At 40.1% G+C, this 21,844-nt stretch overlaps 1 protein-coding gene across 11 annotated transcripts in view; it reads right to left on the bottom strand.

The window, feature by feature from the left end:
- The window catches only part of atp8a2 (ATPase phospholipid transporting 8A2), a 61,192-nt gene that overhangs the window by 1,274 nt on the left and 38,074 nt on the right, over positions 1–21,844 (bottom strand). For 9 of the 11 annotated variants that reach the window (XM_015027726.1, XM_015027728.1, XM_015027729.1 and 6 more), the window contains 11 exons: positions 15,506–15,689; positions 12,628–12,738; positions 10,780–10,854; positions 10,356–10,478; positions 9,149–9,227; positions 9,001–9,062; positions 8,136–8,192; positions 6,722–6,829; positions 3,639–3,727; positions 3,348–3,452; positions 611–702 (listed from right to left, as the gene is read on the bottom strand). In XM_015027726.1, the coding sequence (XP_014883212.1) occupies positions 611–702; positions 3,348–3,452; positions 3,639–3,727; positions 6,722–6,829; positions 8,136–8,192; positions 9,001–9,062; positions 9,149–9,227; positions 10,356–10,478; positions 10,780–10,854; positions 12,628–12,738; positions 15,506–15,689 (1,085 nt within the window). Of the gene's footprint in view, positions 1–610; positions 703–2,907; positions 2,939–3,123; positions 3,173–3,347; positions 3,453–3,638; positions 3,728–6,721; positions 6,830–8,135; positions 8,193–9,000; positions 9,063–9,148; positions 9,228–10,355; positions 10,479–10,779; positions 10,855–12,627; positions 12,739–15,505; positions 15,690–21,844 lie in introns of those variants that run through there. The other 2 variants (XR_001424376.1, XM_015027727.1) reach the window with 2 other exon arrangements.

Genomic DNA, 21,844 nt, shown 5'->3' with positions numbered 1-21,844 from the left:
TAGATCCAATTTTTATAAAAGATACAAAAAAAAAATAGGTAATTTTTTCAAATTTCTCTTAACTCAACATTGGTCTTCTTCTCAGAATAACTGGTTTCATTCTGTCCAGAGCGTTTACCAGACTCAAAAAAGTATTCACAAAGCTTGAACTTTTTCGCATTTTGTCACATTGGAGTTAAAATCTTTAATATAATTCAACAGTGGAGCACTGTTGTGAAAGAAGACATAATGTTCAGTTCTTTTTTATTGAAATAAACAGAGCATTTCTATTTAGCCTCCATTAATCTAATAACCACAAATAAAATCAAGTGCAACCAGTTACCTCCAGAAGTCAATAAATTATTAAATTGAGTTCACCTGTGTTTTAAGCTCAGTTTAAATTCAGCTCATCTGGAAATATAAGAATATATAAAGGAGGAAAGCTGAAACTGCCCACCCCCATCATGCTGTTTGAACACATTTTGCTTTCCTTCCTTTTCACAATTATCTGCTCATATTTGTTGATCTATTCTCTGACAAACAGAAGATGGAGGCTGTAAGGCGACAAAACTTAAGAGTTCAAAGGGTGCGAATACTTTTGCGAGGCTCTACTGTGTTTAAGGAAACTCACGTGACACCGTCTGCTGCACCGAGTTGGAGCGTCCGACACTCGAAGGCGTTTTCCTAAATACTCTTGTCAGCAGATGGGCTCGTTCGTTTAGACTGCAACACGGATGAAAGGCAGAGCGATTAATCTGCAGTTGCAGAGAGAAAATCAACACTATACCCCAATACTGAGGGCTAATGGGAGATTGCATCTAAATCAAAGCACATTGATCAACGTGTAAAGTGAGTTTAGGTCCAGAGGGATTTAATGATGCATGTTTTGGAGATTTAATTAAGCCCAACTGTAATCCAACAACTGCCTGCAGGGAAACAAGCCATCCACAGTGAACTGTTCCTCACCCCCCACGCCCCCACCCAGCTCCTCTCCTCTCCTCATAACTCCTCCTGTCCACGGCGAAGAGTGGCCCCTCTGTTTTAAGACCACACGCCGTCACGGCTCCTCTCCTCCCCTGACCAAAAATAACTAAGCTCTCGCCACATATTCCACACGAACACACACAATCATGAATTTCTCCCCCTGTCTCATCACCGTCATGGCAGCCATAAAAGTATATGCACGGGATGTAAACGTTTAGGATGCCGTCAGCGACCAGGATGTATAGTTAAGTTTATATCCTCTGGTGTTTAAACAGCGTGAAACCGAGGGGTTTGCGCTGAAACCTGATGTATTTTGCAGCGATTATGATCGGTGGGCTAGTTATGAACTTGGGCCAGGATGCCCCGGGCTACAATTTGAATCTGGGAGCCAGGAAACTGTTGGGAATCTTCCCCCCCGAGTTTCTACCGAAGTAACAAACAGCTTTTTAGCTCGCTCAAGGACTTCTTTGGCCTCGAAAAAAAAGAAACGTCTGTTAGATCGATGACGGAGCCGAATCATAAAAGGCTAAATGGAAGCTGGACATTTAGCCGTCTCCCCTCAAATTCCTGCCAGTTCAAAAGGAGCCCAAGGATATGCTCCATTTTGAACCCTTCCACACATGCATACAAAAAAAAAAAAAAAAAAAAAAAAAGCCAGCACTGAAACACAGATGTGTTCTCATTTCAGCGTTTCCCACCGCTGCTTCTCTGACCTTCCATACTTTCCTTCTCTGATTTGAAATGGAGCGGATGGAGGGATCTGGTGACGATTCTGATTTGGAAAGCAATTTGATTAAGGATGAGACCATATGTTTGGTTCCCCGACTCATCTTTCGGAAACCCGAAGCACAATTTAGGTTTTTCCAACTCGTTCATTCAACCAGCTGCGTTTAGAATCGTTTTAGCAAACACTCCTCATATCAGATGATGAAAAATTAGAGCTACCTTAACCAATTTGTTTAGTTGGAGAATGCATCATGCAACACCCTTCACGACTACTGGCACTTCTAGAGAAAATGATCGACACTTACAGTGGCAACAAACCCTACAAAATAAAGCTACTGATTCCCTGTGGCGTCTACGCTTCAAGAAAAAAAAAAAAACATGCCTACAGTCTGAGCAGTAATTATATTAAAACTACAGGAATGGAGACGATCAGGGTTGGACAAAGACATTAGGTGGTTTTTCCACCACACTGGGAGAGAGATGGCACACTGGAATCCCGTCTGTCCTCAGTTCAGTATTCACATATCAAAAATATTCTAATTCTGCTTATGAAGCTGAGATACCGATGCCCGGTGCTCCTTTACAAGCTATTGGACGGTATTTGCAAAGTGGCCAGTCCTGGAGCGCCATTTAATTTCCTTGCTGCTGATGAGGAAGACTGTGACTGTGCATATTAATGCATAATAAGATATATTTGGTGTTTAAACTCGTAAAATATGCAAATGCAAGTGTTAGTAGAGGAAGCCTTCAGAATTTGCAAATTTCAACAATTTGCAAGTGGTTGTGGTCCCTAACCTCTGCAAATACTGGGGGTGGACTATGTTTTTTTTTTTTTAAATTTATAAAATAAAATAAAATAAAATTACTACTGATGGAGAGTTTTAATTGTGGAAGTGGTGGCCCTTTTATCTCTTAGTATTTTATGTAGTTAGGCTCCTACCAAGTTTTTTTTGCACCATTGCAAGATGTTTAATTGGTTGTTTTCCTTTCATTTTAATATTCACAATCCAAAATATGTGTACAGGAGTCGAACGTGGTTTTTGAATGCATAATAAAATAAATTAGGGTTGTAACCTGAGGTGCAAATCGGAAAAATTGGTTGTGGATTCTGCACTAACTGAATCCCCGGTCCATTTAATCCCAACACAACTCTACAAACACCACACACAAGACCACTAAGTCACAGCCTGAGGAGCTACAGCCAAACAGTAAACACACCAGGTCTGTACAGCAGTTCAAATTGGTCCACCTAAAAAAAAAAAAGAAAAAAAATCCAGAGGAATGGAAAGTTTTAAAGACATATGGAGAGAGAATATACATGACCTTTCAGATGTGATTGAGAGAAAACCATGCGAGTGTCACTCAAAAGTCAGCGTGCAACAAGAAACGCAGGTCATGTGAGGCCAGAGTTCACAGGGCAAACCTAAAAACTACCTCTGTGGAGCAGTTCTGGGTCTATGGGACCTCGGGTTTGGATTCAGCCCTGTGGGCAGTGCCACAGGGGCAGATTAATTTACTTCCACGAAGAGTGAAATGCATACAGAACATAAAAAAAAAAAACCTGAAATACATCTAGAATGAAGGAAAACTGTACCAATACAAAGTAGACATCTGAATTATAAAACAAAAATGTTAATTCGTCTTTTCGCATACTGCACCTGCGGCCGCTGGAGTCCCTGAGCACCGCGGCTCCCGGGTCAACAGCCCGCGCCTCCAGCTCCTGCACCTCCTCCAGCAGAGTCTTCCTCAAAGTGCGACGTGTCCTGCAGAGAAGAAGAAAAAAATAAAAGAGGTCTGGATTACTTCGCTTTGCAGACACATGCAGCTCATAATCCGCTGTGCGTCAGTGTTGACATAGACTCAATATGGGTCATGTAAACGATTCGCTTAACTTATACAGCCTGTGTGTAGATTTTATAATGTATTTATTTTAAACGTGCTCTACTTACGCAGCCCAAGCGAAGTCTTTGAGTAAACACGCGGTGGGCACCAGGACCAGACCCAGCCAGAAGTACCAGCACTGCATCACTTTACCAGCCTGCAATGACGACATACAGGCTACATTTGGTTTCTCTTACATTTTGATTTAAATTAAGATTTAACCCATGTTTTTTCTCCACCCTGAGCCCGTAAAACCTCACATACAGTGCCTCACATCTCTTTCTCCTTTTAATCCTTAAAACCACAAACTTTGATGATTTTATTGACCAGTACAAAGTGCAAGATTCAGGGTTTGTACACGTCACCCACGGTAAGCTTCAAGCATTTTCAAGGCAAGTTTTCAAACCTTTCCAGCACCACACTTTGGAGATAAAACCAAAAAACAAACAAAAAAACAGTTTCAGTTCATGACTAAGACTTAAATTTCCGCCGATAATGTCTTGTGACGTATTCTACAGCAGTGACCAGGTACATAAAAATATAACCAAATGCTATGTCTTAAAATGTCTCTCTCTCACACACACTTTACTTCTGATTGGTCCGAGAACAAAAACACAAATTTAACAATTAAATTTACCCAATTTAAACAAAACAACAAACAAACAAACACAAATTTATGTATAAATATAAGAATCTTTGGTTCAATTGCACAGATTGATATGTTATTTAACTGTTAGGAATAATAAATATTAATTACATTGAAACAATCCAAACAAACGGTGTTAAGGTAAATTACGTTCCTGCTCAAATTAAATGCTTCAGCACAATACAAAGAAAGTTACAAAAAGTATATTTACAGAATGTTCTTGCCAAGTTTTCTAACATTTCGTAAATAGAAATAATTTTGATAATTCTAACATACCTAAAAACAAGAAAAGTTCTGTCCGATTTAACTTCGGATAGTGAGAAAAAACATCTGTGTGTCTTTATTAGGTGTATGTAAATATCTGGTTTCAACTAAATAACATCTTCCAAATTTTGGCTTTTAATCAAACATAAGATTGCACTTTACTACAAACCCGCAGAGTTTGAAAATCAAACAATTTCAGGGAGTTTATACAGAAAGCAGCTAATTGAAATTCAATTTGAATCTTTTAAGGATTTCAAGCACCCAAACACACCCAGGAGATTGTGCCAAGGAGAAAAATGATTCATAGTTTAGAAGTTTCTTTGTAAACAGAAATCTAAAATCCTTTTTCTTCTTCCATAATTAAGTTACTGCCTTGTGTTGGTCAACAACACAGAATCCCAATAAAATGCATTAAAGTTTATGGTTGTAACGAGGTTTTTCAACCATTAAAAAGGTGATAAAATTCAAGGGTGGTGAAAACTTTTCCACAGGACTATATGTGGCAAAGATAATTAAGTTTTAAAGTGCATTAAGCACAGAGTGTGAAAATTAAACTCTTAACCCAACATACTTTGCAGCTTTCTCACAGCTCGTTTTTGCGCCACAGAATGGATTCGCTGAAATTCTCTGCAGCGAAACGAAAACCCCCTACCTGTCCGTGCAGTCCAGCTGCAACACGACTCATTGACCTTTGACCCCGTTCTCGGTCCGTCTCCCAAGATTAATCATGCGTCCAGCCACTGTCTCACCGTGTCAGTCTGCGTGTCTCTCTCTGCTTCTTTACTCCCACACATCTTTTCTCCTGCAATTCCCTTCAATCTCTCTCTTTCGCAACCTTCTTCCAACGTTGGTGGCTGCTGTCTCTGCTGCTTGTCCTCACCTGCTGCTGCTAATCTTTGTCTTCTCCTTCTCACACAACTTTACAAAAGTCTGTCTGTAGCTATGAATATTTAGATCAATTGTCACCTCAAATCACGCTGAGTGAGTTCCACTGCTTCAGTGGGTTTACGTTCACAGACAGAGACGAAAGGACCGGCGTTCAAACACTCGTTAAAAAAACAAAGAAACAAAAAACAAATCCAACTTCCAGAGTGCTCAGTCCTTCATAGCTTATTTGAAAATAGAAAACTTTAAATTCATGGATGTGGTCAGGATGAAGGAAGAAATGACAAAGGTGGAAAGAAAGGCATAGAGGAAGGAAAGACAAGAAAATTACAAAAGAAGGGAAGGATAAGACAGGAAAGAAAGGAAAAAAAATCAGGGAAGTAACTAAAGAAGGTAACACAAGCTGGGCATAAGGATGAAAAAGGAGGAAGTAAAGACAGTAGAAAAGAAGATAGGAAAGATGGAGAAAAGACTCATTCAAGGAAGCCCAAGATGGATGGAGGAATCAAACAGGAATAAAAAGGATGAAGCAAGGACACAGAATCGAAGGTGCTCACATAAGAAAGAGACATATAGAAAAAAGAAAGACAAAATTTAGACAATGGGATGAACAATGAAGTCTGTCAATAGTATTATTTTCATGTCTGAAAAGTAAAACATTTTCATTTAAATCAGTTAAGAACAATGAAAGTTTTCCACGTTTTTTTGTAACTGCTGATGGTGCCACCTAATGCCACCCTCAGTTATTCTGAGCACAACTATGCTGCGTTTCATCCTCCGCCGCCCTCCCCCCTGGACAAATGGACGTATAGTTAGCCGGAGGAGGGGGAAACAAGAGAGGTAAGGGGGTAGTTACGGGGGTTGTGATGGCTGAGTGTCTCCGACTCAGTCAGTCTGAGCAGCTGCAGGGATATTTGACCGCATTCCTGATTTCTGACACAAATTGAATTAATGGGTTGGAGAGAGTTGAGACGGTCCTGTTGCTTCTCCATGTCCACTCAGCGGGACGCCCAGTCCCACCCGGGTCTTTATCCCCAACCTCTGCAATCAGTCTCCCAATTAGGGGGTTCTTCAAACACTCGCCTCTCTCCCCTGGCCGACCCTCATCGCAATCACCAGCAGCCCACCCTTATGAGTCAACACCTCCTCAGAGAGCAGTAAAAGACCAGAGTTCGGGTGACACGCAGCAGGTGTGGGGCTGTCCTCTGGGGTAAACGCCTCCGTCCTGAGGGGCTCCAGCAGCGCAGACAAAGAACACCCAAGTCTCTTAGACGCCAAGTAGTGCCCAACATGGAGGAAAGGTGGTTCAAAAGTAACGATATTCAGGGATAAGCTGTTTTACGGAGAGTAAATTACCTGGCCCAGCATGTCGGGGGCGATCGGAATGGCGGGCCAGAACACGGAGTACACGGCAAAGAAGACCATCCAGAGCGCCATGCTTCCCCAAACGGCCAGGTGGGAAAACTACGACACAGACAAGGGAAGACAAGAAGAAAAAGGGAGATTAGAGAGACGAGGTCAAATGGCTCTGAATATAGCCAACCTTTCCCTCCCTCCGTCCGTCCCCTGTCTTCATCCGTCTCTGTGATGTGCTGTAAGGGGACACTGTGTGAATTCCAGCGGGACCTCACTTCATTACTCCCAGACTGTTGTGTGGACAGCTGAACGGACAAAGGTGTCAGCGCCTCGCTGTCTGTCCTGCCAGTCTGTCACTCCGGCAGCAGGAACTAGCTAAATAATGTCACCGTCACAGCTGGAGCTCCTGTTTTTCCAAACTTTACCTCCACCTCTAACGGTGGTTAAGAACCGAAAGCCGACACCTCGTGTTTAGGATCATGAACAGTTTAGAAAGGTGACCGGCCTGATGGAAACTAGGAAATGATGTTTTTTTTTCAGTAAACAAACCAAACATAAAGGCTACCACGTTGCATTTTTTGGCAGCAGTGAAGCATTTTATTTAAATAGAAAATATTTTCTACTGTCGCTGGGACACGTTTATGGTTCAGTCAGGCTGCAACAGACAAAGAGATTTTCAGCAGATAACAGGAAGGCCGAATAACTTACTGCCAAGTTCCTCTGTTTTATCCTGTTTTTATAGTCTTCAATCGCAGCTTGTTAAATAATATGCTGGGACTGGAAATGTTGGCGAAATTATATAAATTTCACAGCAATAAATAAAGTAGAAGTAATATTTTAGCTGGAAAATGATGATCAATCATCGGTAGTCTTCTATAACAGTTTATAAAAATCCCAAAAAGAAAAGTGAGTTGAATAAAACATTTTTTTCTGGGAACACAGAGGACATCTGCACCCTACGTTAGAAATGTCAAATTCACTCCATTTTCCTGTTAGTGATTCTAACTGTAATATCAGTCTGATGGATGGTTTGGGGCGTTTTTCTGCTTCGCCGTGCTCTGTTGGAGCAACTATGATCTTCCTTTGTTCCTTTCAAGATGAATCTCTCAGAGCATATTTAGCATCCGTCTCAGCTGCTTCGCAGACTCGAGGGTTAATCTATCATCATTTGGATGTTTCCTAGACTGTTTTTTTGTACATATGAAATACTGCCGAGAAAGAAATTAAAACACTCATGAAGTGGAAGGGAGAAAACTGTAAGAGAAGCTGCATTTAGAGAAAACCCACAAGATTTTCCTCGACTATGGAGAGAACTGACTTTTTCAAAAAAGAAACAAACTACAATATCCTTTTTATTTAAGAGCAAAATATTGCACATGTGGCTCGGTTTATTAAGGGGTGTTAATGCTCCTACCCTGGTCCAAGCGGTGGTCTCCATTCCAGCTTTTAGACAAACTGTAACGACCACATACTGCAAAGAGACACACAAACACCAGGAGCGGACAGGCACACAAACAAAAACAGAGAGAGAAACAGGAGACCGTATTAGAATGCTGGCGACTGTGGAGACAATAAACATTAATGCTGTACAGTAAACTCAGCAACGTCTGTTAAAGTACCCCGGACCCCCACCAGCACCTCTGTGCAAACACAGAACAGACAGGATTCCTACACAGTTCCCTTATAAAAATTCCAGACTTCTCCAAGACTCCACTTTCCAGAGATTAGTCCTCCACACTGAGTCAAAAACATAAAATATTAAAGTTCACAATGAATTTATGGCAGAGGAAACTAAATGGAGACAGAACAGAAAGACTGAGGGAAGGAAAGGAAGGAATAGAGAGGAAGGCAGGAAAGAAAGGAGGAACATGAAGAAAGGAAACACACCGGAAAGCCAAACGAGACAAAGATGGAGATGATCAAGGAGGATGCTTGGTGGAGTCAAGTGTTACTTTCAAGCATGAAATTAACCAACTTCAGAAAGAGGACTGGCCAAACATCCTTCAAATTATCTTTGGATAATAAGTATGTAGTTTTCTGCAATGCGCCGAAAGACATTTAATCAAACATTAGTTTTATCCGCCATGTAAAATTTTGGTCTGAGGAACTGAGGTGGGGAGGGGCAAATTCCAGCAAGTGAATCAAGTTCTTAGTTTTAAAATGTACAGAAGCCGTCGACTTATTCCACACTTAAAAAACAACAATTCAAATCCATCTATGAAAATCCAGAATGAATACATGACACAAATCTGCAGAAAATAAATAAATAAGAAGCTTACCGTGTAGACCATGTTTCCTGCAAACAGGTAGTCGTTTCCCTGGCCGTTACTAAACGGGGAATCTATGGACAACACATGCAAAGCTTTGTTAACCAGAACTGGCTTTATATTATTAAAAATAAAAAAAAAATGTGTGGGAGTTGCTTACCGTGCTCTAACATTTTGAGCGGAAACCAAAAGAGGATAATTGAATGAATCAGTGCATTGATACAGTGTCCCCAAAATACCTGGAAGAAGGTGAGAGAAACCTCGTCAGAAACAGTCAGCAGACCTCCAAGACAAAGTCAACAGTTTTCTTGGAGTTTGTTGAAAAGCAACTGAACACAACGAGTCACCGGATCATCTCGACATGGACGAGGTTGGTTTTTAAATAAATGTGACTCATCGTCTAGTGCGACATGCATTTTTTGACTGATGTGACCTATACTTCGGCATGACTTGTCTGGAAAATACAGCATTGCGCTATTGATGCCCACGGTTTTCGTAATTGCTTTGATTTTATAGAAGACAGGACCATATTGTGGTCCTCAAATCCTTTTGACTTGAGAAATTTGGAGACAAGAAGTTTGGAAACTACCAAAATTTTGTTTGCTGCATCAAACAACAAATATCTATCTGAGCGCCTGAGTGATTGGAGGCGACGTATAATACCTCACAGCTTCAACTTCCTGCCTACTGTTCTCTTATATTTCCCATTTTATAGAATGTCCAGGAGACATTGACCTCTGTTGCTTGATATTTGTACCTCAGGGAAACAGAACACATCCTATAAAATAAACATAACAGAAGCATTTTTGTACTGTTATGTTTTACTTTTTGGACTAATCTGTCATATTCTGAGTCATAGGATAATAAAGGATTCACTGTTGCTTTTGTTTGTTTATTCCCAATGACTGAATGTAGTTAAATCAGGTTTCAAATCAGGATTAAGTTAAATAAAATAGAAATTTATTTTAAAAGTTTTTACATATATATTTTTTTTTAACCAGAGAAACAAATGGATAGCACTTACAGGTCTTACATGTAAAAAAAGTAATGAAAAAGCAATTTCTTACAGTAAAGTACAACATTCACTATGTGTCACCTAAAGCTGCTTTCTGTGCAGTACACACACACAAACACGCACGCACGCCTACACATGCACACACACACACACACACACACACACACACACACACAGCAGGCTAAAATGAAAGAGTTTCTTATTCCACAGCTGGGAATTTCATTAAGTCTTCGTTTACTTGCCTCAGATCCCAACCCAACACCCGGCATCACTCATCAAATCACAAACATCCACAACAAGCTCAATGCAGACTGAGAAAAACGGGGGTAAACACGTTCTTCCACACGCATACCTTGGTGTTGAAGCCCTCGGCATTCTGGGTTATCCTGTAGAGCTGTGGGAAGCGGAGCATGTTCTGCTGGCTGCACGGTCGATCAAAGATCCCCAAAGTGAACGGGGGCAGCGCGGTGAATATCTGCAGAAAGCACACACATGCTTTGCTGAGCAGTCATTGTTCTTATCAGATGGTCAGTGCTAAAAAGGAATTCCATAATGTTTAAAACACAGAGGAGGCCCCAAGGCATCCGCAGCCAGACGCAGCGCACACACAGAGTCGCCAGGGCGAACACAAGCACGCTCCCACCCAGACATGCATCCATGCAGACGTCTCTGGCAAGAGGACAGAGCAGCGATAAGAAGACAGAGTGCTTGAGATCCGTGGAGAGATAGGCAGAGAGCAAGAGAGACGACTAGGTGAAAGTGTAGGAGGTTCTCACCACGTTGTAGAGGCCTATGCACCAGCGCTCGAAAAGGATCTGGCCGGAGAAGCCGTTCACAAACGCAAACCAGAGCTGCGACACAGACAGAGGGGCGAGAGGTGACGAGAGGAGCAACGTCTGCAGGTAAAGCTAACTTTTTGTATTAGATGATGGTGGAAATGATGCAAAGACATGGATAATTGTGTCTCTCTTAAAGGAATGACATGGAAACCTGGACGTAACCTTTGCAGAGACACATTAGGGCATGAATGCCAAAAACTTTTGGGATTGTAAAGAAACATGTGAGCTCATCTTTCTTCAGGGAGGGCTCATTATGAAAGGTATCACTCATATGACTTTCACATAAATGACTGCATTTTGTTAGTGTTTATTGAGCTATTTTTTTCCCTCGTTTCCACAGGGTCAACAGTAAGCAACAAATATGTGCATGTTCTCAAATTAATATCTTCATGTGGCTGAATATTTGTTTACTATGATTGGCAGAATTGGTAAAAATGCTCTTAACAGGTAGGTTTCCTTGCAAAGATTCAGCTTTTGAGGTTTCTTCATAGTCAGAACCTTCGTCGACATCGGTTTTTCCCAGTTCCTTAGTTATTAGAAAATTCCCAATAATTTGAAGGCACCAGTTTGGGTCAGATGGTTGAAAGCTGGACGTAGATTGATGTTCCAGATGGACAATCATCCCCAACACACATCAAAACTGGTTTTGGGTAGGACAAAACAGGCCAACATTAAGCTTCTTGAAGGATGCTGGTATTATTTGTGCTATGAAAGCAATAACTAATTTACCCTTTTCCAACTCTGATAAGAAGAGTGGTCATAAATCAAACCAAAATGATGTCAGAAACATGTTAATGTCATTGCTTGCGGATGCTACAAAAAGCCTGTGGTCCAGGTGCAACATGGTCAGAGAGAACAAAATGTTTGAGGGTTTTTACATATAGGTTTTGTATGAAACAAGTCATTCATAAAAGTCCAATAATGATGTACATGATTAATGCATGCCAACTTTTGACTGGCAGCGAAAGACTATTACAAATGGTCCAGTGTGGAGTTTCACAGGCCACAAGCTGATCTGAGGTCAGATAGATGAAATTCTTGAGGTCGCTGCTGGGAGCTGTGGTGTTACTGGGGGCATACTGGGGAGCAAACAGCCAAAGGATGAAGTCACACACAAACACACACCCTTCCCACTTGTTGTATCTACTCTAAATGGACAGAGTTCATCTCCAACTTTTGGCCCAGAACGCTTCACTGAGCTCCCACTACGTGAGACAATCAGAGAAACGTGCATTTACTGGTAAAGAACTGTGGTTGGAACCGGCGCCGGGCAACGGCCAGCGCCTCCTGTGAGAACCTGCACCTGCTGGCGTCCTTCTACAGCATAGCGAGTTGCTGGGAGTGAGGACAGCTGACCAAGGACAGCAAACCCCTTCATCTAATAAAGACAATCCAATCATCTTTCAGGCATTTCCCAAACCGTGACTACTACTTCCTGGGCAATAATCCCTAGTAAAAAACCCAACACCAAGTCTTTCTCTTTGCAGGGATTATTTGGTTCCCAGATGACAAATACACGAAACATGTAATTCAAGTGCCTGCACACACAGCAGCTGACCTCAAGGGCCAAGGTTTTGCCATGGCTGATGTAAAGACTCTTTTAAAGTATATATATATATGTGTGTGTGTGTGTGTGTGTGTGTGTAGGTGTGTGTGTGTGTGTGTGTGGAAAGGAGACAGAAAGCAGACACCAGAAGGGCACCTCGTCCGTCACTGTCAGCCATGTCGACAAACAGCTGCTGAATGTCTCTGTTAATGTAGCCGAGTGGGTGTGTGGGCTCCTACCTCGATAATGTAGAGGACCACATTCTTGTAGAAACAGTAGAGGATGCACTTGGTGACGCGGTTGTAGCTCCACGCCCCGTGGACCAAAAGGAGTTTCTCCAGATAGGAGAACTGAGGAGACACAAATGAGAGACAGAAATGCCTCTGATCATGTGAGAAATATAAGAGCTGGAATGAAAAACCTCAGGCAGAGGGCGAAGGAAGATGTAAAGATGGCGACCAAGACAAGAAAAAGTTTCTGCAAATAAATGCTTAAGGATCTTTAAAATGAACCTGATAAACAGTAGATGAGCTACTTTAATACGGTTTCAGTATATATTGCCATTTGATTAGTATTGACATCAATATACATATCCAAAGAACTGCTAATAAATGCTAGTTGTGCACACAGCCTCTCTATGCGATGAATTGGAAAAGCTTGTTTAATGGCTCTGAATGTTTCTGAAGGACATTTAGAGCTTTTTACATGTAAAGTAGCAAAATGGTGAAAAGCAACTTTTAATAAAACCGCATTGCCGAGACAAAAATAATAAATGTGACTTGCTCCAGCTGATGCATAGACTATTCTCTATCCGCGGTTTAGGTTTGCATTGAGGCAGAAAGATCTTAAAACTCAGTTAAGATTTATTTATAACAACCCTCAATTTCATTACGACATTGCAATATCCCGTGACATTAGTGTGCAGGCCTCCTCTGTGTGCTTTTATAAAAGCTTAACCATTTTCCCCTGAACAATATTTTCCAAATGGGATCCTGCAGAAAGAGATCATCCCAAACTTTGACTTCTCCCGTTTCTCCCTTCTTAATTTGGGTCATTAGTTTATGTTTGGTGGTCAAAGACAACAACATACAGAGTCTGTAATTCTGACTCTAAGTTAGAAGATCCTGATCTCAAACCACTAAATTGCTGCTGCATATTAAAGTGTTGCAATAATTACAGCAACAAATTAGTTTCCCCACCCCCCATTTTCAAAGGTTTGTATCTAGCCATCACACACAGCGCTGCATTGTTGGAATTCCTCAGAAAAGTATTCACGCTGGACGTTTAGTCAACAACAAACGTCTTTTTATGTGGTAGAGAAAAGTGATGAAACTTTGTAAAGAGGAGGGAAAACGATAAATGGTTTTCATCCAGTATAACTAACTGGCTTCAGCTGATTAGTAAATTGAGTTCACTTGTGCGTAATTTTATTTCAGTATAAATACAATGCACTGTGTGTTTCTCTGCCACATCAAATGCTAATAAGATACTCTGTAGTTTGTCGTCACATCACTAAATGTGGAAAGGTTTAAGACATAAATACTCCTGCAAAGACTGCTGAGTAATGCACTTGTCTTTAGTGTCGTTTAATCCCTTATAGTAGTTAACCTGGTCAACTTGAAGCTGGAAAACAATTGAACCAGATCGCAGCCAATGCTAGAGTCCCATATTTTTTCAACAAAATACAGCTTCCCTTTATATTTTGGAAACCTCCAGTCACCTCCAGCTGTACATATGTGTTAAAGTGCTTTTTAAGAGGTTCCTGTGCCAATAAGAACATTTATAAAATCTCACGCTGGGAAATCTAAGAGTACTTTGTCTTTTGAAAAACCTTAAGCCACCATATTGTTTTCAACTTAAGACCCATTAAACTTGTTGTCTTCTGCTCTTGTTGACCTCACTGGTGGTATAAAATATAAATTTTTCATTTTGACTTGTGTTTTGTGGATTCTTAAATTTAAGTGACTAGATTCACCTGTGGACGGTTAGCAAAACTGAAGGAAGCAAGGACACAATTTAAGTTTACATAAAATATCCATCCATCCATCCATCCATCCATCTTCTGTACACCCTTGTCCCTTAGTGGAGTCGGGAGGGTTTACATAAAATATGATAAAAATGTTATTTCTAAAAATGCTAACACATGCATTCATTATTAACTTTACATTTACTGCAACACAAAACACTGCCTCCTAAAATAATGGCCACCAAAGTGAATATGAGTGAAATCTTTATACCTGCGTCTGCTTGTGTTTTGACTACTATTGCATTGGCTTAGTTTATACTGTAAAGGCCTGTTGAGAGCAATGTTTTCATATGGAAAACATGATACTTCACTGATCTTTGTAAGTGAAATTTCCTTTCATTCCCTCCCCTGGGGTGATGTTAAAGAGCAGGATGAGGGGAAGAGCAAGTAGCCAGAACTCAGTAACTGAAGACGTTTCAACAGCGTCAACAACTTTTACAAAAAGGTGATGACATATAGTAATTTCTAAGGGAAAAAAAACCCTACATAAATGCTTGAAAATGTTTGATACTTTACACTTAAACACTTTGTTATTTCTACCCAGCCATTAGCTTGGTTTTAGGAAACAGCTTCACGCTGTACCTGTCTGCAAAGTTTTAGGTGACTTTGTGGAATCCTTGGACACATTTTACACCATTAACAAAGCTTTCAAGCTGTAAACGCTAACATTTTGTTCCCAAGCCATTCGAGTCTGAATCATCGGCTGGTTTTTCCGATGATACATCCGGTCGTAAGCAGACCCGCACTCAGAAATCAGTTGGTGACCGGAGGTTGTTAGTTGACTTGGTGAACGTTTCCTCACACTGGTAAACACATGGCTCTATGTTTATTAAATGTTGAGACATGACTGCTATGAGAGTGAGAGACATTAGAATGATAACAGGAAGGCTTAACGAGAGCAGGAAAAGGGCTTCATTTAACCCATTCCAGTTTTCAACCTCTGACACTTGTAATGTCGTTGGCCTTTTGGAAATCTCAGTTAAGGCAGAGGTCTATATTCTCTTACAAATACATGCAAAGACATTTTGAATTATGTTCTTAAATCTACTTGCATTACACTCTTTAAAAAGAAACCAGAAATCTGCTCCCACCTGTGCGATAGAGTAGTCTGAGGAGTTGGTGGCCTGCATGCCCTCGTTGCCGCTGATTCCCACCCCAACGTGAGCCGTCTGAATCATGCCCACATCGTTCGCGCCGTCACCTATCGCCAGAGTGATGGCTTTCACGTGCTTTTTCACCATGTCCACAATCTCAGACTTCTGCAGCGGCGACACTCTGTAGGGAACAGACGGAGAGTTTCTGGTCAATATTAAATGGATGCAGCTGCCTGAACTGGGGATTAAATCGGAAGGTAAATGTATTTTAAAAGAAGGTATGAATTGAATCAGTCTTTAATGCAAACAAAGCCAGAAGACGCAAGAGCCGACTGCTGAGAGACTGCTGGAGACTCGCCACAGTTACCAGAAGCTTTAAGCAAATGCTCACTTCTCTGCTAAACAGATTTGGTGGCAGTCATCCTCGATGTGCGTTTATGACTGCATGCATCTTGAGCGGGGTGTGTTCTGGGAGCTTCCAGGGGTACTCCACCCTCTTGACCCGAATCACTGATACTCGGCCTATAACCGGTTCTGTTTCTTCACTGACAAAAGAAGACGGCAGGAGGCTCAATTACAGGTGCTTCCCTGAAGGACGCCGAGGGAGGACGGCAAGGTGTCAGGCTGCATTTACTGAGCCACCGAGAAGACAACTCAAGTTACTGACGGGTTTCTATGAATGGATGGCACAAAATACTTAATAGTCCTATATATCATTGCTTTATGCCTGGCTTTCACTTAGAAACTCAATGTAACTGGTTTCTAATTAATGTCAAGACTTGTTGAGTTTTTGACACCATCTTGCAAAAGCACTAATGCCTCTTCTATGATCTGAAATGTTTCCACATTATTTGTGACCAACACAAAGCATTGAGACAATTGTTTTTTTATTTTTCCAATTTAAAGTAGCATTGCATAACGTAAGCAACCTCTTAGATCAAATACTTTCCAAAACAAGTATTTGCTGCAGTTACAGGTACAAGACTAAAACAGTCATAAAGGAAAGAGTAATATTTTCCATCTGCTCTATCCATTTCCTCCCCCCACATCATTAATTTCCATGTATCTGAAGGAAAGCTTCCATGGTGACTGTATGATGCTTTCATAATGTAAGGCACTTTTAACTGCCTTGTTGCTGAAATACGCTATACAAATAAAAAATAAAAATAAAATAATTTGACTTCTATGCAGCATGATTGTGCCACTACCGTGGATCACAAAGAAAACAGCTTGTGCCAAACTATAAATGCGGCTTCTTGTTTATTTTCTACATTTCTTTTTGCAATCTTTTCACATAAGGGCAGAATTTTGGAGTGCATGAGTAAATGTTGCATCAGCAAATTGTTCAACCTGAGCTGTGGATCTTTGCAGCTCCTCCAGAAGCACCTCTCAGCTGCTTCGTTGATCCAGGCTCCCTCGTCCATTTAGGAGAGTCATGATTTGTTGTGCCACATCATTTTAGAATGATGGCTTGATGACTAGAGATTTCCTGATGTGATCCCAAGAGGCGGATCTGTCCATTTTTCAAATGGTAGTTCTCAAATTCTCCGCCAAAATTCAGCTCCACATCCCTGTTTTTAAGAGTACAGTGTTTGCTTTCACATCTCTTGTGAATCATGCAGCTGTGTTTCGAATATTTTAATTTTTAAATCACAACCTGTATTTATGTGCATTCCTTGAAAAACTCTATTCTTGGTCATGCACACAGTTTCGTTGATCTCAAAAAAAAAAAACAAAAAAAAAACATATTTTGCCTCGAGAGAAAGAGAAACTATATTCTTTGTTCAACAATTTACACAAAGAAGGCACCATCTTGGTAAAAAAAAGTTTAGATCAATAATTCACTACTCTTGGTAATGTTTCAAAATTCTTCAGCTTCCTTCCAAAAACAAAATATAACTTGTGTAATAAACAACCCGTGGGCCACACACACAGTGTTTGCATTCTCAGAAGTTGCACCCTGGAGTGAATTTCTCCTTAAGAGTGTGTAAAAAGCCCTCTGTCAGTTTCCAGTTAAGTTGCAGCCAAGCTCTTAAGAGAGTTTCATCATGTACCATCTGAAAAATGTACAGTGAAAACAGATCGGTCTCATAGGAGGAAACATGGCAGCAACGTGATACACGCACCGGGATTAGAGATGAAGTGCAAAGGAAGTAAAGCACTTGTAATTGTAGAAGCTCTTGTTGAGCGTCAAGCAGATAGATTCTCCATATTTTTTATTTTTGCATGAGCTTTGTTAAAATACTGAACAGATTCAGACATGTATTACAGGCCTTTTGAGGAGTTGCTTACACAACAAAAATCTTAATGTTGTAACACAAAAAAAGGCATAATTTAATTGTTTGGAGCTTATACTAACCAGCAAATAAGACAGTTGAATAACTTTAACTACAAATTATTTAGTCTTTGTTTTACTCCCTCGCTGACAGTGTGGCATTAACTGATTGGTTACTGCAAGAAAATGTGACAAAAACGCAGAAAGAAAAGAAAGCATTGATGCAGAATGAAGCTGCATCAATGGAAGTTAGTTTTTTTTTTTTTTTAAACTTTCTCAAATGCATCTTTAATTGCAGAGCAATGAAAGAGTGAAACTCTACCATTAACATTTAAAAGAGCCAACACTTGGTCAAAAAGCCCCTTATGCATTTTTTTAATTATCGACGGCACGTGACTACATGTTTCAATTGTTGACTGTGTTCTATGACTTTGTATTGTTGTGTTTTTATGATGCAAAGCACTTTGCTTTGTTGCTGAAACGTGCCATACAAATAAAATTTGACTTGATTTGAGGCATTTGTCCCCGTCAATCTCTGTGCTACTGACAGCTGCTTGTTTTCATGGCTGAATTTCTTCAAGAAAAATCAGGATCAGCTAAAGTCTGCATCGGCGGATTAAACTGGAGATTGGAAATCGGCCGCAGTTCTTTGATGGGTCAAACTCTAGCAGTAACCATCAGTTGCTTCCCTGTCAGTAACGAATGAGGTGATAATCAAATAGCTTTAGCTAAGCTACAATATATTCTTAAAAGTCACAAAGTCTCTGAAAGCTGCTGTTAAAAAAGAGAGGTCAGGTTAAAGCGAGCAATCCCCTTCCATGTGTGCAATTCCTGTGATAACGACATTACAAAATTGCATTAGGCGTCACATGGACAGGGAACAAAATGAGCAAAATAAGATGATTTTTATGACTAAATTAAATTACAGGCATACTGTACGATGATCCCCTGTCCTCAGGAGGCACTTAAATGAAGCCCACGAGCTACAAAGAATCAATTTGGACCATTCTTCAGATGAGCTAAATAACCAGCTCCGAGTGGTTTTCTTGCACTCATGAAATCATGTGCAAAAGTTTGCTGTTCCAATGACATGAACCCTCTTATAACCCACATCACCCAACCACCACAGGAAAGTAGCAGGGACTAAACCTCAGCTGCCTCACTTCCGAGGCCATTAAGGAAGGATGGGATCTAACTCTGCCCTCCACTTTTCCTGTTTCTGCATCTGAAGTGAGCGCTCCTGCATCTCTTGGCCTCTGACCACAAATCTCTCTTCATCTCCGCCTCTAGCTTCCCTCTAAACATGGCCAACAGAGTCTGGGATTGTGTAAAGTGGAGCTGGGAAGATGAAAGGCTCCCAAAAGCTCTTCACGGTGGAGCTGAGCAGAAAATAAGCAGCCGCTAAGTCCTCTTATAAACAAACGCACAGTGAAGTCAGGAACCCAAGCGTACCGAGCACACTCGACCCAAAGGCCCCCTGAGAGCGAGACACACACACACACACACACACACAAAACCCATTCCCCCACTTTGATTCATCATACACAGAAGATCATAAGTCATTTCACAGACAATTTTAATGAAATTCAAATCTAGGTCTCATCATATGCATAAATACCTCCTCACCAGAGGAAAAAAAAAAAAAAAAAAATCCTGGTTCCTTGAGGAGATGGAGTCTCCCTTGGGATGCATGATAAGTCCAAGCAAACAGTTCTGTTTCATTGAGCAACCTTATTTTTTTATGCAAGTTTATCTGATAGCTGGATTTTAAATTTAGCTTCACATCATTTAACCATCAGTAATTTTGATAAAAGGCTTCTTGTTGTTCGGCAGATTCCTTAGTGTTTAAAAATATCTTCTGTGTGCAATTTGGACTAATTTGTCTTTGATCAAAGACGACAGCAAAGATACAAGATTAAAAACATCTACCAAATGTCACCATAATCAGATTGTTTTAGAGTAAATACAGTCACATTTTGATATCGTGTATATTAGAAGATATAGCCAATCTAAAATGAAACAAGTTTTCCTAAGTTAAAACAGCATATAGTTTGTTTGCTTCAATAGAACCAATAGTGGAAATATAATTAAAGTTACAATCCCAGTTTTGGAGGTTTGCAAACTCAAAAGATGACTATTGTTACAGATTATTGTTCAGTCAGGAACATTTTTTTCCATGTTCTTCAAAGTAAAATGGTTGATGAACAAAGTACAACCATAATAAAAACATGAACTAATATCTTAGCTCAATATAATGTTTAACCTTAACAACGTAATAATAAAAATTACACTAAAGAAAATGTACTTCTTCATAAGCAGGGTCTAAAAATTGAGCTTAGCCTCACTAATGTTAGACGATAAAAACAGTTAAAAAAACAAAAAGAAAAACTGCTGGAACCTAATCTCCACTTAAGCTTCATGTTTATGAATAAACTAATGTCAGCACAACAGTAAAGCTAGCTGCTACAGGAAGTTAGCAAAAAAAAAATCTGTTTAGAGTGGATATCTTTAAAGTTATGACATTGTTTATGATTTGTTAATTTTTGTCATGTGAAAAACATCTTGGGTGATAATTTTAGTGAATGTCTTTAGTAGTTTTCAGTTTTGTTATGGGCTGCTGTTTCAACTTATCATGACTAACCAATATCATATGCTAACTCTGCAAATACACACAGACAGCATAAGTTACAGTTTATAACAAGTGTGTTTTGCTCCGGTGGTATAAATTGGTGTATTTCAGCACAGACAGCTGCTATAGAAAGTTTAAAGTCTTGTGACTCAAAACTTATGCAATTATTTATGATCAGCAGATTATTTTTGGCCAATGTGGAAATCATTTTGGGAGATAATTATTTTAATATTGGTTTGATATTGGTGTCATTTGTGCCTATGTAAAAGCCAGTGTTAGCACTGCAGCACAGCTAGCTCTTAAGGAAAGTTAGAAAAGCTGGAGTTTAAAAATCCTCAAGGATGTATTTGATCTGTGACTTCTGTGGAGTGAAGTACGCCTGTGCATGTGGGAATCATAAGAATACAGCTTTATTGTTAGAGGTAAAAAGCAAACACTAGTTTTCATAACCTGCACAAAGCTTTGAAAATATACAACCAAGAAAACGTGCTAATTGTATTCATAAAGGGATGTTTTCTTGGTGCATCTGGGGATTTTTTTATTTTTTTAAATTAGATCAAGGTACTCTTCTCTTCTTGAGAAGAGAAGTGAACATGAGAGAGAGAGAGAGAGAAAGAGAGAAAAAGATAGAGAGAGAAAAAGAGAGAGAGAGAAGAGAGAGAAAAAGAGAGAAAGAAAGAAAGAAAGAAAGAAAGAAGTTGGAGGCTGTTTGTAAGAAAGAAAGAAAGAAGTTGGAGGCTGTTTGTAAGGCCTGTGAGACCAGAGTCCGGATATGGCTTGGATACAGAAGAGAGACTCTTTTACATCCCTCCTGGCTACAAACACACACACACAGAAATGCACTCAGGGAGACGTGGACAAATTCAACTGGTTCCGACTGCAACATGACCAAAAGAAGGAACATGCAGTTTGCTTTATGGACTAGATACACTTTGAAATTAGGTGTGACGTCAAATGACAGTCACACCTGTCATTTGTCAGTGAGTTACTGATGACATGTCAATACAGGAACATGACACGACTTTCACCGTCCTCATGCACAGTCTCTCAGGCTCACAACAAAGAATCAAGTGATGTGGTGTAACTCAGTCGGTCTTTGTCAAATCACATAAAACTGCCGTTTTACCTCCAGACTGTGGGGAAACTTTGGCTGTTGGATTTCTTCAGCCACAAAACATTAACATTTGAGAGTTGACTTGATTGCAACTTGAAATTGTTGTTCTTTTTTAAGAACTTATTAAAGTAACTGCAGTCTATAAATGTGCAATGTTAGTTAAAGAAATTTAAGATTTTTGTTTAGCCATAAATGTGTTTTTCATATTTTCTCTTTTATAGTTTTATTACAGCAAACCTTCTTGCACGGCATCATAAAATCAACGATTTAAAATACTAACGTTGTGGAAAGCAGAAACTAGGTGCTCACTGGGTTTGT

This window comes from Poecilia latipinna, unplaced genomic scaffold (genome assembly GCF_001443285.1).
Source record: "Poecilia latipinna isolate Pla-1442-1.1 unplaced genomic scaffold, P_latipinna-1.0 Scaffold106, whole genome shotgun sequence".
NCBI classification, from domain to species: domain Eukaryota; kingdom Metazoa; phylum Chordata; class Actinopteri; order Cyprinodontiformes; family Poeciliidae; genus Poecilia; species Poecilia latipinna.
Note: the sequence above shows the minus strand (reverse complement) of the source record. Positions and strands in the feature narration are given on the sequence as shown.